The sequence below is a fragment of the Lytechinus variegatus genome, chromosome 11 (genome assembly GCF_018143015.1).
Source record: "Lytechinus variegatus isolate NC3 chromosome 11, Lvar_3.0, whole genome shotgun sequence".
Taxonomy (NCBI): Eukaryota; Metazoa; Echinodermata; class Echinoidea; order Temnopleuroida; family Toxopneustidae; genus Lytechinus; species Lytechinus variegatus.
This window is the reverse complement of record NC_054750.1, coordinates 21,520,227-21,538,849: the sequence shown is the minus strand read 5'-3', so window position 1 is coordinate 21,538,849 and position 18,623 is coordinate 21,520,227. Positions and strand designations below refer to the sequence as shown.

The 18,623-nt window shown below is 40.1% G+C and overlaps 1 protein-coding gene across 3 annotated transcripts; it reads left to right on the top strand.

Moving 5' to 3' along the window:
* Positions 1 to 9,300: 9,300 nt before the first annotated feature.
* LOC121424014 lies at positions 9,301 to 18,199 on the top strand. Of its 3 annotated transcripts, none has more exons than XM_041619589.1 (4): positions 9,301 to 9,588; positions 12,183 to 12,320; positions 16,291 to 16,369; positions 16,998 to 18,199. In XM_041619589.1, exons 1-4 carry the CDS (start codon positions 9,573 to 9,575, stop codon positions 18,109 to 18,111), a joined length of 1,347 nt encoding a protein of 448 aa, XP_041475523.1. In that variant the 5' UTR covers positions 9,301 to 9,572; the 3' UTR covers positions 18,112 to 18,199. The 3 variants fall into 3 exon arrangements, with proteins under 3 accessions (XP_041475523.1, XP_041475522.1, XP_041475521.1); XM_041619588.1 differs by having other exon boundaries at positions 12,162 to 12,320; positions 17,001 to 18,199; XM_041619587.1 differs by having other exon boundaries at positions 12,162 to 12,320.
* Positions 18,200 to 18,623: the final 424 nt, after the last annotated feature.

Sequence of the window (18,623 nt, the reverse complement as noted above, 5' to 3'; positions counted from 1 at the left end):
TTACAATACATAAATAGAGTGTCCCGTTTTAGATCCAAATCTTGAAAATTTCCGCTCGCGCTTCGTGATCGCATCAATTGTTTCGGTTATTTTGGCATACCTTTCCTGTTCACGATTACAAAAAACACTTCTAATTTCTATTCTTTAGGAAGAAATGTAAAAAAAAATGTTGAGCTCTCGCTTCGTGCTTGCATTATTTGAGTGTTGAAATATGTTACGTCTTCATGGCTTGCTGAAAGCTGTCCTTAACAGGTCCCTTTTCTATCAGTTAAAAAAATACTACTCGCGCTCGTAGTAATTATTTATTTGCATACACATCTTGTTAAGGATCACAAACATTGCCCAGAATGCTCAAATTTTAGGACAAAATACATAAAATTTCAACAACAAAATTACATGAAGCCCGCGCTTTGCGCTCTCACTGTTTAAATATAGATTGTGAGATTATGATATATTTGTGTTGATTTAAAAGAACAAAGCTAAGAAGTGATTATTTATAGGACTACCCCTTGAAAGAAAAAAAAAATCAACTATTCGCGGCCGATCTAGAAAAACGTGGCTGAAAAAAAATTCCTGCCCCCCCCCCCCCACTATTGGCGAAGGTTGGATCTGCCCCTGTCATCTATTGTATATATTACTTTTTTTTTTAAAACATCATAGCATTCTTCCTCATTCTACATAACATGTTCAAATAATGATTAAAACAAAATCATTAAAGGACAAGTCCACCCCAACAAAAAGTTGATCTGAATAAAAAGATAGAAATACACTTAGCATAACACTGAAAATTTCATCAAAATCGGCTGTAAAATAAGAAAGTTATGACATTTTAAATTATCGTTTAATTTTACAAAACAAAACAGTTATATGCACATCCTGGTCGATATGCAAATGAGGAGAGTGATGACGTCATCCACTCACTGTTTCTTTTGTATTTTAATACATGAAATATTCAAATTTTATCCTCATTGTCAAGTGAAACAACAATTAATTCCTGCCTGAACATGTGGAATTAGCATCGTTTAATACTATATGGTTCAGTCAAGTTGGTCCTCATTTTCAAGTCGGTAAAAAGTGAAATATTTTATCATTCAAACAATAAAAAAACCAAAGAAATAGTGAGTGGTAGATATCATCGATTGTCCCATTTGCATGTCACCAAGTTGTACACATAACTGTTTTGTGCAAAATAAGCAAAACTTTGAAATGTCGTAACTTTCTTATTTAACATCCGATTTTAATGAAGTTTTCAGCATTATGCTAGTTTGATTTTTCTCTGTTTATTCAAATCAACATTTTTCTGTTGTGGACTTGACCTTTGACATAATTGAATCAGAGTTCATGCAAAAACAATTGTAAAAGTTTTTTTCCAAATGCAAACTAAGAATCAATATGTATATACATGTATATCTTTAACAATTTATAATTACAAGGGAATAGTATTAAAAAAATAAAATCTTCGAGAAATCTCTCTGAATATAGTTATAAAACACAACATTACATGTATGATCTACAGTATTGATATCATTCAAGTTGAAGATGATATTTTTTCAAGTACATTAGCAGGACGATTATTCAAAATTTTAGATTTATCCAAAGTAGCTAGAAGTTTTCTACCCCCTCTTTTTCCTCGGTGAGATATAGGTTTAGCTGATAAGTGTAGGTTCTTGATTGTATTCTGAACACAGGGTGTTAATCTGAAGCCATAACTATGAACTCGAATTTCATGAAGTACAGATGGCCTATATTCTATTAAGGTTTTCGTATTCTGGTCCAGGCGCGTAACCAGGGGGTCGGTGAGGGCGTTTCCCCCCCAAAAAAAAAAAAAAAAACCGCCCCTAATAAGAAAAATAAAGAAGAGAAAAACGAGAAAAAGAAAAAGCGACATGAGAAAAGGGAAGAAATGTATAGCTTTGTTTTCCTTTTTTTTTGTCACAAGAATAACAAAACCTAAACAAAACGTTAATCTTCTCTAGCTCTTCGTACAACATTTTGCTTCCGCGCTCCGCGCGAGAAAAATATCAAAATCGCCTTTCCCTATTGTTTCCCCACACCTTTTTTCTACTCCGTTTTTCCACTTCCCGGCTGTGGGAATCGTATATGAAATTATAAACTATACATGGGTGTAAAGAATATATTATGAAAGTTTTTCTTTCCTGTTATTATTGCTCTGACACAAAATGTCGGCTCTTCTTTCGCTTCCCAGTTCTCCAAATGATATTTCTTTCGCTTTTCAGAAAGTAATTTTTGGCAAAGTATGTCTACTCAAAGGGGAGGCATTTAATTCGTACCGTGCTATATTTTTTTCTCTCTTATTTTTCTAAAAAATCCATAATTTATTGTTCGAAATAGACATGAAATGAAATACTCCGAAAATCTGTTTTGCCCAATTGATCGTGGGCCCGGCAGCCGCTGTGCAGCGCCAGATCGACGAGGCTCTATCCCTTTACTCGTTGAACGCTAAACAGGGTAGCAGCAACTCCCATCTGTTTACGTCTTTTGGTCTGACGCAGCCGGGGTTTAAACCCTCGACCTCCCGGTTGTGAGAAGGACGCTCTATCAACTGAGCCAACACACCGGTCTATGCTATATGCAAAAGTATGTACGATATGAAACTTTATTCTATATCGCTGCACATCCATCTCCTGTTTTGTTTTGTGCCATTGATTTAAAATCTTAATATCACTGAAGTTTCTTAATCAAACAAAAGGAGGCGCTTGATATGAGCAAGATTCCACATTTTTTCTTCCAAACGAAATCACAAAGGCATGGCAAAGGAAAATTAAGTTCCTCTTCTATCTTGCATCATCCGTTTCACATTTTAAGCTCGTTTTTCTTGTTATCGAGCTATAGTCTAAGTAATGTCAAAATTACAACAGGTTAAAGTTTTAGAGAAATTTCTAAAATTCAGAGCTTCAACGCCTGTCACACATTTCGTACATATGGTTTTTAGTATTGTGTGTAGGGTATGATAAAATATAATTCTTATTTTATATTAAGCAGATTATTGTTTGCTTCAGGTATTTGCAAATTATTTGACTGGCGGATGTGTATTTTTTTACTATATTTCTGTACTTGTCGTAGTAATGTATGTTTGATGTTAACTTGAGTTAGTTAAATTTAGATCAAATCTGGGGAGCGTTTCATCAACAATTTTGTCCGACAAGTTGTCCAACCTGACATCTTTCCTTGATTTTGATTGGCTGAGAGGTGCTGTTCCTATGGTAACTGTCGGATAAAACAGGACTTGTCGGATAAAACAGGACTTGTCAGATAAAACGACCGACAAGTCCTTTCATGAAACGCCCCCCTGATATGACCAAGGTAGAGGCGTTTTGTAATATTTCTGTTCCCAATTTTCATAAAAACGTTTTAGCTTCCGAGCTTCGCGCGTTAAGAGGAATTATTTCGAATTCTTCAATCTTATAGGCATTTCAAATCTACAAGCTCATAATTTCTTTTGAAAACAAGCAATTCAATTGAATTCGAGTTGATAAGGGTACTAGAGACGCAGGAGACGCCTTCTTTTGATTTGAATTTGATGATGTATCAAAAACTTCGCGCTCCGCTAAGTCGCTACATGTAGCCTAAGTCTTGGCAGGCTTCGCGTGCACTTACCGCCCCCTCCAAAATCAAATCCTGGCTACGCGGTTCACCAGGGCCTGAATTGGGGTTAATATCCCCACATACAAGGAGTTCTATTTGGAAGGATGCACAGTTATTTGGATAATAGGATACATGGTATTTCAGAAACTTATGGTGGTGCAGTTCATAAAACCAGGGTACTCAATGAATGTAAAGTATCCATTAGATTACACGCATAAACTATTGTACTATAGTATTTGGACATGATTACAATACCTTATAGGCTCTAGTCACTACACACTTCTATTCAATAAGGATTAAGTAGACAATTAAAGTTCCAAAGAAGATCCAACGCAATCTATTGTTATCGAGGTTGACTAGTTCACCAACGTTCAGTGTTAAGAGAGTACATGTACATGTAAGAATATGGTGTATTGCTTACTCTCATGAACTTGTTCCAGTCGATGAAGGAAACATGAACTTGTTCCAGTCGATGAAGGAAACAGGTGAACTGCAAAAATCCGTTATAAATGTCACAAACACTAGTCCTCCAAAGTCAGAACATCACAATGCACAAACTGGTTGCCAAATTGCAACATGAATGTCTTGCATACTCATTAAATTCCTAAAAAATCACTAAAAAAAATCAGGAGATCCTAAAAGCACTGGTCTGCCTACGGTGAGGCGCCCTCTATGCTGTACCTACAAAAAGAGTGTACTTACTGTACTTACGAGAAGAGTGCCCAGACAAGCGACAAGTTCTCCCTCGAGTCTTAGTTGATTTTGGCTAGGCCCCTTGTTAACATAAGTGGACATTTCCCGTTTGTCAGGGCAACCAACAAAAGATTTTCAGCGGGCAAAATCGTCTTTTATGTCCGGGCGGACGGATATGCTTGGACAGGTGGACGACATCAGGTTTGTTTGTCCGTCTTAGCATTTCCGGACGTTTTCACCGCCCGGGCATAAAAACCTGCTCCATGCATGGCTATCCCTGGCTATAGCGCATGCACAGAGCTATACCGGCCGTAGACCTTGTTTTTCACTCCGCGCGGTATATCACAGGCATAAATCCCAGGGGATGGGGATACATCCCCCACTTTTCAATACAAAAAATAATCATCAAATGATAAATAATGCTGTTACTGTGTGAATTCATCGTTAAATGCTATCAAAGTGCTTTAATTGGCCTACGTTTTCATTAAAAAATTGCAAAATTTCTCGCGCGGTCGCTCGCTCCGCTCGCTCAATCAATTCTTACAAGAATTTGGTCGTGACAAATCACTACGTTTAGCTTATTTAGCAACGGTTATATCCACTGCATCACGGGAGTTTAGTTATAATAAGTCCATTTATGAATATCGGATTCCAATTACTTTTAAATAGGCCTATGATTATAACTTATAATAACGAATACAAATATCCTTTAAATACGCTCTCGTGAATATAGAGGGGGGGGGGGGTCATCCGGTATCTTCGTGGAAGCGCGTGATTTTGTTAGAAATTATTTGGCCCACCGTATTCTTCATGTTTGGTGTATGATGAGTCACTGATAACATTCATCAAATCAATGACGTTAATGAAACACTAATGTTTGCTCAAAATATTGAATGCTGCATCATCTCCCAATATAATCTGAAATATTATTAAAAACTGTTCTTTTCATAGAGTTTCATTTCATTTTATTTCCATATTCATGATATCACAAAGTATATTATATAACTCAGACATACAAATTACACAATTTATGTTACTGAACGATAAAGCACATAATAATAATGAACAAATTTGGATATGGGGGAACATGCAAAAAAGCAAAGCTTGTTACAAGGCAAGTTCCCTAATTATCATTAAGTTTTATAATACCACTTTTTATTTTATATTTTATATTATGGGCTGTGATGGCCTATAATCATTTTATATGGCACCCTTATTCCCGATAATCACAATCCTATTTTTTATTCTCATCTCAATTTAACCAGTGAGCAAATTAGTTTAAATAGAACAAAACTCGACTATTTAATCCCTATTGGCTCTTTTTATATTTCTTGTTCACATTTTTCTAGAGTTTACGTGGCGTAACTAGGATTTTCCAAGGGGGGGGGCAAATTCGACCGCCCCAAAATTTGACAAGCCCCCCAAAAAGTCTTCAAACCACAAGTAAAAGACATTTCGCACCAGAAAATAAATTTACGAGTACGTCAGGGGGGCAGGGATACGTTCCTTGCATGTGTTGTGACTCGTCAGGGGGGCACTCTGCCCCGGTAACCCGACACATGCTCCGGCGACGATTGCTCCGGTAACAAATGCTCCCCAAAATGCGACATTTGCTCCGCGACATTTGCTCCTCGACATTTGCTCCGTCGACATTTGCTCCGCCGACATTTGCTCCGCCGATATTTGCTCCGCCGACTGTTGCTCCGCCGACAGTTGCTCCGCCGACTGTTGCTCCGCCGACAGCTGCTCCGCCGACAGTTGCTCCACCGACAATTGCTCCACATTTAGCGACAAATGCTCCGGCGATAAATGCTACCCGAACGACACATGCTCCGGCGACAATTGCTCCGCCAATATTTGCTCCGCATGTAGGGACAGTTGCTCCGCCGACATTTGCTCCGCATGTAGGGACAAATGCTCCTCTGATAATAGCTCTGCCGAAAATGCTATCCACTGAATTTTTTTTTCTTTTTGTAAAACTAACAACGCTTCTTTTCCAAAGCTGTATGGTTTTTATCATTATTCTATACTTTTTTAACATTCCTAATTGAATTGCTCAGCGAAAAGAAATAGTTTGGCTAAACTTAAATTTCCCATCAGCGCTTTTATCTCGATTATTTCTCCCTTTCTTTCCTTGAAAACCACTTTCTCCCCCGTCCCTCTCTCCTCCTGTACTCAAATTTTTTCTCTCTCTCTACATTCATGACTTCTGTTACTTATTTCTTTTACAACCTCTCCCATCTTCTCCTATCTCTTAAGCTAATATGCCTAAGTAGGGCACGAAATCATGGCCTGAAAACCGGACATTTCAAGAACTTTGGTAATTATGAATAAGATGAATGAGTGAATACATTTTAACAATTAATGCAAGCGCAAATCGCGAGCCGAAACTTTTGATAGACTATCACAAAATGTGGATTTTAAGAAGCTTGTTGTATAATCAATATTGAGACATACATTACTTGCCAATAAAAATGCGAGCGTGCAGCGCTAGCTGATACGTTTTGACTATCAGACATGCAAAGGGATACTTTGAAAACTGTATGGAATACACGAAATTAATAAAGGTAACTGATAAGTTAACATTTGCAAGCGTGCAGCACGAGCAGAAAATATTAATGTTCAGATCGTAAAACTAACATTTTAAAAATCACTTTAAAACAATCAATTTGTAAATCAAACAAAATAATGAAAGTTCGATATCCGCGGCGAAATATCTTTTACATATTGACTTCCAAACGTGATATTTAAGCTCCATATCGAACAAGATAATTATGAAAATCAAACAGGCAATGCGAGCACGAAGTGCGAGCGAAAATTTTATATAGTGAAATATGAAAGATTCTTTTTATTTTCCAAGTCTTTCACTTGTCTTCCTCTTCTTTTTTCTCTCTTTACCCTGTTTTTTTCTTCTTTTTCCCCCTTATTCTCTTTTTTTGCTCCGCCAATAGGGGGGACCCGGGCCCCTCGCCCCTGGATCCGCCTATGATATAAAGTGGCACAACAACTTGAATGGAAAAACAAAACAATACAAAAAATATGTAACGCAAAAGGATGTAACAAATATTTTCGTCAGAGCAAGTGTCTTGTCTTCTTTTAGGCCTAGTAACTGTCGGTAGAGCAATCGTGAGCAGAGCAATTGTTATTCGAGGAGCATTTGTCGCAGGTATTTTTTTTTTTGGTCTTATATTTATTTTTTTAAAGCAACATGCCGAGAAACTGTCGATGGAGCAATTATTGGCGGAGCATTTTTCCCTACATGCGGAGCAAATGTCGGTGGAGCAACTGTCCCTACATGCGGAGCAAATATTGGCGGAGCAATTGTCGCCGGAGCATGTGTCGTTCAGGTAACACTTGTCGCTAAATGTGGAGCAATTGTCGGTGGAGCAACTGTCGGCGGAGTAACTGTCGGCGGAGCAACTGTCGGCGGAGCAAATGTCGGCGGAGCAACAGTCGGCGGAGCAAATTTCGGCGGAGCAAATGTCGGCGGAGCAAATGTCGGCGGAGCAAATGTGAGCGTGCAAGCAAATGTCGGCGGAGCAAATGTGGCGGAGCAAATGTCGAGGAGCAAATGTCGCGGAGCAAATGTCGCATTTTGGAGAGCATTTGTCACCGGAGCAATCGTCGCCGGAGCATGTGTCATGGATTCCTCTGCCCCCCCCCCCCCCTTAGGTACGCTAATGTCCTTATCATAATTTCCTGAATCATTGTCAAAGGCTCACTAACTACTCACCGCCGCAATTTCTCCCATATATTGCACAATCCTAATAGACTAAAGACTATATGGTTCATATATAATTATGAAAGACCAATTGGTTCATAAACTTTTGCTTTTCTTTTACCTTTTATTTTTAATAACTATATAGCCTTTTATCTTATCTCCTTCTTCCATTGGGGCCTATAACTCACAAGCTTTGCTTTCAACTTAGGTCCCTCCATTTTTCACTGATATAAATTCTTATTGCGTATAAATTTTGTCTCAAGAACCATTTATTTTAACTGAAGATAATTATGTTATACTCATGTCAAGCATGTAAATGTCTGTATATGAATAATGGAAAATAAAGAATAAACTGAAACTGAAAAATAAACTGAAAAACTGAAAACTATATGGAAAATTTTGCTCGCTCGCATTTGGATACTAGTGTAATCCAGGAGTTTGCGTCACAATGACTCAATTACAATATAGCCATTTTAAAAAGTTATTGCGATAGTCCAAGTAAGAAATGGTAATATCCATGCAATTATATACCCTTGTACATATAGCCCGTGATGTGATAATTACATACCACTTAACGTTTTGGGGCATCATGCTTCCTTTCACCTATTAAAAAATTGCTCGCTCTCTGCGCTCACTTGCCGCATTATCCAATAATCACACCTAATAAAAGACGACTTTTGTCATCATGTCTTTCGACTACTGAAAAGTTTCTCTCTCGCTTCTCTCGTTCGCATTTGGATAAATGTAGTTTAGTATTTTATAACATAACAAATTCATTAAAATTTTAGCCATTGAAAACAAAAATCGTTAAAGGCTTTTAAATGGATTATGTACAGACTTTCATAGCCCTATATAGGTATGGGGGCGTCCCCCAAAGTTTTAATATTTTATTGCTTCCACCCCCCCCCCCCACTGCTCAGACCGGATTTACGCCAGTGCGGTATATATATTTAGTTCCCAAGACCCCGTAATTTACCTTTTAGTCAGTGACCCCATTTCAGAGCTTCGTGAGGCAAAACCCCATCAAAAATAATTTGGGTGCCCCCCCCCCACGAGGGGGGGGGTGAAATACGCTGGGTTTTCTGTTATGGTAATAATCTAATTTATGACTTTAAAGCATATGTGTATTCTTGTAAAAAAAATATTAACTCGAAAATTTAATCTAAATACATATGGTTTGAACAGAGTACAATAGTATTGATCAGTGTATTTGCCCGTCAGTGTCCAGATACAATACAATATTGATTAGAGAGGGGTTCCAATAGAGGCTTAAACAGCCCCTGTTCTTTGGTAACCCATGTACAGTGCAATGCAGTGTGACTCTTGTTCTCAGTATTTTCCTATTCATTTGAAACGCGTCTTAAGACTGTGTATGGTATATGCACACTTTGAGCTAGGAGAGAAAACGGGTTTTCAACCCATATTTCGCCAATCTACCTTTTTCTGGTTTCATCTAAAATCGACTTCGTACTTTGGCATGTTGTGATTCTATTCTGGGTTTCTAGAAGGTGGAATAATTCTGTGCATGGTTTAAATCATTCTATGGTCTCTTATGCATGAAGTTAATGGTAAGTTCAACTGCAATTCTTTTTCTCGTTACTTCATCAAGGGTAGCCTGAAACTATGAAATAACATGATTTGAACCGACTTTTCGCCCTTTCACACGGTAAAAAAAATCGTAATTTGAATGATGATTCCAATGAAAAAGCAGGCTTATGACGACTTTCTAGCACGTGTGAAGCCAAACCAGGACATGATTAGAATCATTGGAGTAGACAAGAACACCCTTGTAGAAACGTCCAGATTGGGTGGTACTTTTCAGGACCAACACTTGCCCAAGAAAGATACAGTGTCTACCGTGAAACCTACTACACTCTTCTTCGCCATGGAAACCTAAGTTACATGATTAGAATCTCAAACGCTATAATCACAATCAGAAATTCAAATTCTACTCTGGAGGTGATTTCCAATTAATTTTTTGTCAAATCCCAGTTTGCGAGTGGGTGCGTGACAGGTCCGATTATTCTAAATACAAATCTCAATCATCGTTACGATGATGATTCCAAATCCACGTGTAAAAAGGCGCTTAAATTTTTCGAACAATTTTAACAGTCATTTATCAATTTAGCTATTGAAAATACATGGAGGATTTTTTTTTTCACTAACAGACACTAAAGTAAAATATGCCAAATAGTTCGGAGGTCCCGGATAGAACAATTGTGTTCTTCTTCGAATTTTCCTCACTCTTTTCTGACTTTTATTCTCCTTCTAATTCTTCTTATTCCTGCCTTTTTTCTTTTTTACTTCTCTTTCGTCTTCTCCTCCTCCTACTTCTTCTACTACTGTATTTCGTTCTTCTTTACTTCTTATTTATTTTCTTCTTCTTCTTCTACTACTACTACTACTTCTACTGCTACTACCACTACATCCTGTTATTCTTTTTTTTCTTTTCTTTTCTTGTTGTTGTTGTTGTTCTTCTTCTACTACTCCTACTACTTCTACCTTTTTTTTCTTCTTTTCTTCGTCTTCTACATCTTAAAATACATCTACATATTCTTCTTCCAATTTTTTAAACTCTTCTTCTGATTTTTTCTTCACTTCCTCCTTATTTTTTCTCCTCCAATACAACTACATCTTAAAATACATCTACATATTCTTCTTCCAATTTTTTAAACTCTTTTTCTGATTTTTTCTTCTCTTCCTCCTTATGTTTTTCTCCTTCTACAATTTAGTCTTCTTCTCCATCTTCCCCTTCTTCTTCCTTTTCTTTTTCTTCTTCTTCTTCTTCTCCTCCTTCTTCGTCTTCTTCTTCTCCTCCTTTGTCTTCTTCTTCTTTTCCCTCTTCGCCTTCTTCTTTTTCTTCTTCTTCTTCCTACTTCTTTTTCTTCTTCTTCCTCCTCCTCCTTCTATTCTATTCTATTCTAACTGATTGTTCTTCTACTATATTTTTTATTCTGCTTCCGTTTTATTACAGTCCGTCCTCTGGCCCACATTATACATAAATTGCTATGTCAGGAAAAGTTTTTATACATAATCTAAATGCAAATAGAATTGAAATCTGCGCCAAATAAGCAGGAAATGAAATATTGCAAAAACTAGTTCAAAACTGTAGATTTCATGAATTCAAGCCTGTGGGAAAAAATATATGTGATATCCATCTGTGATAGAAGTGAAGAGAGTGAAATGTGTTATCTGGAAAGCTAAAAAATCACCTAGTTTTTCTGTGTACAAACCTATGGAATCACGACGCTTCTTACACAACGTGACGTCACGGTCTCGAGGCAGGTGAAAAGCACAGTAAAGCTTATCTTCTAAGCTGGGTTCGAAGCCCGATAATTGGAATATTCTTAAGCAAAATACTCAGCTGGGAAGCGGTGAAAATGCATAAAGCATACATTGCTGTATTTAGTAGCTTATAAGCTTCCAACTGGTATATAATTTGTCAATTTCATTTTTGGGTCCGTTCTGGGTCTTTAAGTGCGATCCATATCCAATTCATATTTCTCACGCAGTGCTTTAAATAGTGCTTAAATTGACACATTTTCAGATCAGAATATGAAATATATTCCGCTCGCGCTTTGTCATATCATTGATTTTCATAATAAATAAGTATATGGTATGCCCAGATTCTAGGTCTAAATTCAAAACACACGCACGTATTTCTATTGCGATTTACGGCCTGTTCTTTACTTAAAACCAGAGTTATCAATATTTCTTGACCATTTTCTGCAATTGAGGTATCAAATTAAAGAGCAGATATTGAACTTTTTAGAAATGTGGTTTTCTCTATGAAACCCAGATACAACCCGCCAAATTACTTTTTGGTATCCCCTCTTCAAATGGTTTTTGCTCACTCATGCGTGAAAAGGAAATAATCTAAGTAATGAAAGAGGAGATTCTAAGCTTTAAAATGATAGGTCATTTATCTATTGTAGTTGTGGTTAAGTTATGATAAATCATCAATAAATCTCATTTTCGTTTTTTGTGAGAAGCACTGTATAACATTGAATGAAAACAAATGCATACACAGCATCAACAAACACCATCTGCAAACAACCAGGGAATGTGGGGCGGTAAATGTATGAGATTTCGGCAAGGAAAAATGAAACAAATTATATTTAATTATCATTTCATTTGACAGAATCAAATCTTCATTCGACAGACTCCAACATTGCACGAAGTACGATGGATCAACATTATGCTGCCGATAATTGCCGATTGATAAGAGGTCACCTATCCCAGAGAAAGATACTGGTCATTCTTTCGGTTGCTTCAGTAATCATCATCTATTCCATTGCCGGTAAATTGAAAGCTCACTTTTTAAACTTTTTCCTCCAGATGATAAAGGTGATATTCCCTGAAGTCATTTCGGAAAGCTATGGTAATTTTGTCGTAACTAGCATGGAAATCACAATTGTGATTGCCTGCTGAGCTCTTTTACTATGGTCATTAACTTAGGATGGTAGTTACTGAGAAATGAGTTCCATACGAGGGTCCATATTATCATGGAATTGCGGCATATTTTGATTCATGTTTGTTACAGTATCGTTCAGGGGCGCGGCCCACCCGTACCCTTCTAGCACCCTCCCTTGTAGCACCCTCTACCTGTAGCACCCTCCCTTGTAGCACCCTCTACCTGTAGCACCCTCCCCATGTAGCACCCTACCCTTGTAGCATCCTACGCTTGTAGCACCCTCCCCTTGTAGCATCCTCCCCCTGTAGCACCCTACCCTTGTAGCATCGTACCCTTGTAGCACCCTCCCCTTGTATCATCTTCCCCCTGTAGAACCCTACCCTTGTAGCATCGTACCCTTGTAGCATCCTCCCCTTGTAGCATCCTACCCTTGTGGAAACCTCCCTATGTAGCATCCTACCCTTGTAGCATCGTACCCTTGTAGCACCCTCCCCTTCTAGCATCTTCCCCCTGTAGAACCCTACCCTTGTAGCATCGTACCATTGTAGCACCATCCCCTTGTAGCATCCTTCCCCTGTAGCACCATACCCTTGTAGCGTCGTACGTTTGTAGCACCCTCCCCTTGTAGCTTTCTCACCTTGTAGCACCCTACCCTTGTAGCACCTCCCTGTGTAGCACCCTCCCCTTGTAGCATCCTCTCCTTGAAGCATCCTACCCTTAAGCATCCTCCCCTTGTAGCATCCTCCCATTTTAGCACCCTCCCTATTCCCTATGTAGCATCCTCCCCTTGTAGCATCCTACCCTTGTAGCACACTCCCTATGTAGCACCCTCCCCTTGCAGCATCCTCCCCTTGTAGCACCCTCCCTATGTAGCACCCTCCCCTTGTAGCATCCTACCCTTGTAGTACCCTACCCTTGTAGCACCCTCCCTTGTAGCACCCTCTCCCTGTAGCACCCTCCCTATGTACACCTTACCCTTCTAGCATCCTACCCTTGTAGCACCCGCCCCTTGTAGCATCCTCCCCTTGTAGCATCCTACCCTTGTAGCACACTCCCTATGTAGCACCCTCCCCTATTCCATATTATCATGGAATTGCGGCATATTTTGATTCATGTATGTTACAGTATCGTTCAGGGGCGCGGCCCACCCGTACCCTTCTAGCACCCTCCCTTGTAGCACCCTCTCCCTGTAGCACCCTCCCCATGTAGCACCCTACCCTTGTAGCATCCTACGCTTGTAGCACCCTCCCCTTGTAGCATCCTCCCCCTGTAGCACCCTACCCTTGTAGCATCGTACCCTTGTAGAACCCTCCCCTTGTATCATCCTACCCTTGTAGAACCCTCCCCTTGTAGCATCTTCCCCCTGTAGAACCCTACCCTTGTAGCATCGTACCCATGTAGCACCCTCCCCTTGTAGCACCCTCCCCTCGTAGCATCCTCCCTCTGTAGCACCCTACCCTTGTAGCATCGTACCCTTGTAGCACCCTCCCCTTGTAGCATCCTACCCTTGTGGCACCCTCCCTATGTAGCATCCTACCCTTGTAGCATCGTACCCTTGTAGAACCCTCCCCTTGTAGCATCTTCCCCCTGTAGCACCCTACCCTTGTAGCATCCTACCCTTGTAGCACCCTCCCCTTCTAGCATCTTCCCCCTGTAGAACCCTACCCTTGTAGCATCGTACCATTGTAGCACCCTCCCCTTGTAGCATCCTCCCCCATTAGCACCCTACCCTTGTAGCATCGTACCCTTGTATCACCCTCCCCTTGTAGCATCGTACCCTTGTAGCACCCTCCCCTTGTAGCATCCTACCCTTGTGGCACCCTCCCTATGTAGCATCCTACCCTTGTAGCATTATATCCTTAAGCACCCTCCCCTTGTTGCATCGCACCCTTGCAGCACCCTCCCCTTGTCGCATCTTACCCTTGCAGCACCCTCCCCTTGTAGCATCCTTCCCCTGTAGCACCCTACCCTTGTAGCGTCGTACGTTTGTAGCTCCCTCCCCTTGTTGCATTCTCAAATTGTAACACCCTACCCTTGTAGCACCTCCCTAAGTAGCACCCTACCCTTGTAGCATACTACCCTTAAACACCCTCCCCTTGTAGAATCCTCCTATTGTAGCACCCTCCCTATGTAGCATCCTCCCCTTGTAGCATCCTACCCTTGTAGCACCCTACCCTTGTAGTACCCTCCCCTTGTAGCACCCTACCCTTGTAGCATCCTACCCTTGTATTACCCTCCCCTTGTAGCATCTTCCCCCTATAGCACCCTACCCTTGTAGCAACGTACCCTTGTAGCACCCTCCCCTTGTAGCATCCTACCCTTGTGGCACCCTCCCTATGTACCATCCTACCCTTGTAGCATTATATCCTTAAGCACCCTCCCCTTGTTGCATCGTACCTTTGCAGCACCCTCCCCTTGTAGCATCCTTCCCCTGTAGCACCCTACCCTTGTAGCATCGTACGTTTGTAGCACCCTCCCCTTGTAGCATTCTCACCTTGTAGCATCTTACCCTTGCAGCACCCTCCCCTTGTAGCATCTTACCCTGTAGCACCCTACCCTTGTTGAGTCGTACGTTTGTAGCACCCTCCCCTTGTAGCATTCTCACCTTGTAGCACCCTCCCTATTCCCTATGTAGCATCCTCCCCTTGTAGCATCCTACCCTTGTAGCACACTCCCTATGTAGCACCCTCCCCTTGCAGCATCCTCCCCTTGTAGCAACCTCCCTATGTAGCACCCTCCCCTTGTAGCATCCTACCCTTGTAGTACCCTACCCTTGTAGCACCCTCCCTTGTAGCATCCTCTCCCTGTAGCACCCTCCCTATGTACACCTTACCCTTCTAGCATCCTACCCTTGTAGCACCCGCCCCTTGTAGCATCCTCCCCTTGTAGCACACTCCCTATGTAGCACCCTCCCCTTGTTGCATCCTCACCTTATAGCACCCTTCTCTTGTAGCACCCTCACCTTGTAGCGTCCTACCCTTGTAGCACCATCCCCTTGTAGCATCCTCCCCTTGTAGCATCCTCCCCCTGTTGTACCCTACCCTTGTAGCACCCTACCCTTGTTGCATCGTATCATTGTAGCACCCTCTCTTTGTAGCACACTCCCTATGTACCATCGTACCCTTGTAGCATCCTCCCCTTGTAGCACACTATACCCTTGTAGCATCCCATCCTTGTAGCACCCTCCCTTGTAGCATCCTCCCCTTGTAACACCCTACCCTTGTAGCACCTTCCATTTGTAGCACCCTACCCTTGTAGCATCCTATCATTAAGCACCCTCCCCTTGTAGCATCCTCCCTATGTACCACCCTTCCCTTGTAGCACCGTGCCCTTGTAGCTCCCTACACTTGTAGCACCACCAGGGTGGTGCTACAAGGGTTAGGCAGCTGGTGAACTCCAAGATTTATTCCTTGAATGCTTTAGAACCTAATGGCGGCTCAGCTATACAGCCGGAGTATTTATGATAACAAGTTTCAACTGCAGTAGAGTATATAATAACTTCGCTGGACCATATTATTATTGTGAGCTTGTGCCGAGTTGTTAAAGTTACATAATTATCGATGTCTGATTTAAAATATTAGTGACGCTGACTCTTACTGACATACATGTCACTGCTTAAAATGATCTGAGTATGTGGAAAATTATTTTTTTTCCGGTCAACATCGTGCATCAGTTGAAATAGGCTTGATTGTGGGTTGCAGGGGCTTTCAAAAACGGACAAAATATACAACAAGCGTTCGCTCTTTATGTACAGACTTGCCATCAACTTTGACTACTGCCCCTTATGCTCATACTATTTTAAGGTATCAGAAAGATATTTTCTAATCTAAATATTATGAAAAATCACTTTAATCAGGTACTTGGATGCAGAACAGAAACGAAATGTCTTCTTCTGACCCTGTAGCTACCTGGTATAACAATGAAAACAATAGAGGGTAAGTCTAGAGTATGGATGTGTGTGTTTGTGTCACGTGAGGGACAGATAGAGGTAGTGGGCGTGTACTATGTGTATGGGTAAAATGTTGGGTAAGGTGCAATTAATTTGCAATGCAATTTATACTACGAACTTTACTTGCCAAAAGCACTCTCATGCACATGCACAACAAGATATTTGTGCATTACTCCATATTTTATACAACGAGACTCGATGCGGGACCAGATACATGTGTAATGATATTGCATGCATATATGGCTGTGTAAATGAAAAGACGAAGTAAATAAAAACAAGCCTAAGAGAATAATCAAATCAGAATTTTCGCTTGCATTAGAAATTAAGCGTTTTCAGGCACTATAAATAGGAACTAAAATAATCGATTTTCCGTATGGTGATTCTTTGGTAAATGATGAATTCATTCGATCAACATGTGCAAAAGTCAAGAAGCAAACATGAATTTAAGTGTGAGAAAAAGAGAGAGAAATAAAATTGATTTTCAAAATATAGAATATATATATATTGTGTTTATATGCATGTACGTAGGTTACGACATTTCGAAAATAACATTTTTTTTTCAATTCAATGTTAGTGAAGTTATCATATTCTATCTTTATTTTATTTTTATCAAGAACGATTGTTTCGAAAAGTGGAAAAGCTTGGGGCCTTTATGGCTTCCAAGACACAAGATTGGAAAATACCAGGACACTGAATCAACTCATGGACAACAAAAGTGAGAGTCTAACTTTTTCTCTTCTGGCCAATGCCACGCAGCATAGAAAAGGCTTGCCCAACTATTACATTCACGGGACCAGACTTGGACTGGGAGAAGATTACTCGAGATGTAGCATAGTCTTTGTACACCTGCATAAGGCAGGAGGAACCACAACTAAGTCTGTATTAAGGAATGTTCGTAATAATGCACAAATGCCTGTAGTAAAACTGACCAGGAAGACTAATACCGAAGTCTTTACTAGTTACATCAAGAACGGGCGGACATCCAAACCTACAGTTTTCATGGGAGGTTTTAGCTTTGGCATATGTGATGTTCTGAAGGGTAAACCTTGTACATACATGGCGGTTCTTCGTAATCCATATGACAGGATTATATCAGCGTACTATTACTGTTATAGAAGTCATCCTACCCTGTGTGGACCGGTGTCACCCAAAGACGTTTCCATCACTACTTGGGCGATCCATCAAGGAAGTCACTTCTTTAATCAACTTCTCATGCTCCCGGACACTTGTAAGAATGATTCCAGATCTCATGAGTATGTCAAGCGCTATCAAAACCATACCAGAGATATCCCGTACGTAGAAAAACGCGAAGACGCATGCTGGTTCCAACAAAAGGCTCTACACAAAGAAACCATAACGAAAGCCCAACGTCGTGCACTTCTACACTACATTCTTGAAAACCTAGAGAACTGGTTCGGGGTAATAGGACTCTTAGAGGAATATCAGTTATCCCTCGAACTTTTTGGAGAAGCTTTCAAAAGGAATTTCACGGCTGCATATTCAGTCCCGAAAAATACTGGAAAAGTAAGAAAAAACGCGGATAACACGTCTATCAAACAGATGAAACAAGATTTACTTAATAGTGCTGAAGTAAGAGAAGCGTTGTATGAAGATATCTTGATTTACGAGAAAGCTGTTGACATCATGAAACGTCAAAAAGAAGAATATTTTCGAATAAAGAATAGAAGACAAAAGTTAGGCTATGAAATTCTTAATGAAAGATGTTAGGTTAGAGATAAGGAGCTTTGGATATTAACTGAATCTTGAAGATTATATCCATATTCCTTTCGAGAACACATTAAATCAGTTCCAGGTGTTATTGATCATGTAGATTCGCTGCTCAAGCGGCAAAGGGCGACCATCATCCGCTGGCCCCACCCCTGCCATCATCAACCATAACCGATGTAAACATCGTCATCACAGAAATATGAAAAAACATAGAGAGTGAAAGGCGTAATAATGTCAATGTCTTCCTTATCTTTCAGTTACTTTTAAAAGCAGGATTTACAATGACATGAATGAGAAACTTTCGCTCTTTAAGTCTAATCTTGAAACATTTTAATCACTTCATTCATGTGCCAACCAAATATGTACCTAATGTTGATTGCGAAGCTGGACAAACTCCATTCAATTTTTTTTCATAAAAGAATAGTGATGTAAAGACGTTTAATGCTGAATATTCATTTTCATCGCTTGATATAAGGGACACATTTATCCACTATACATTGACAAATATGCGA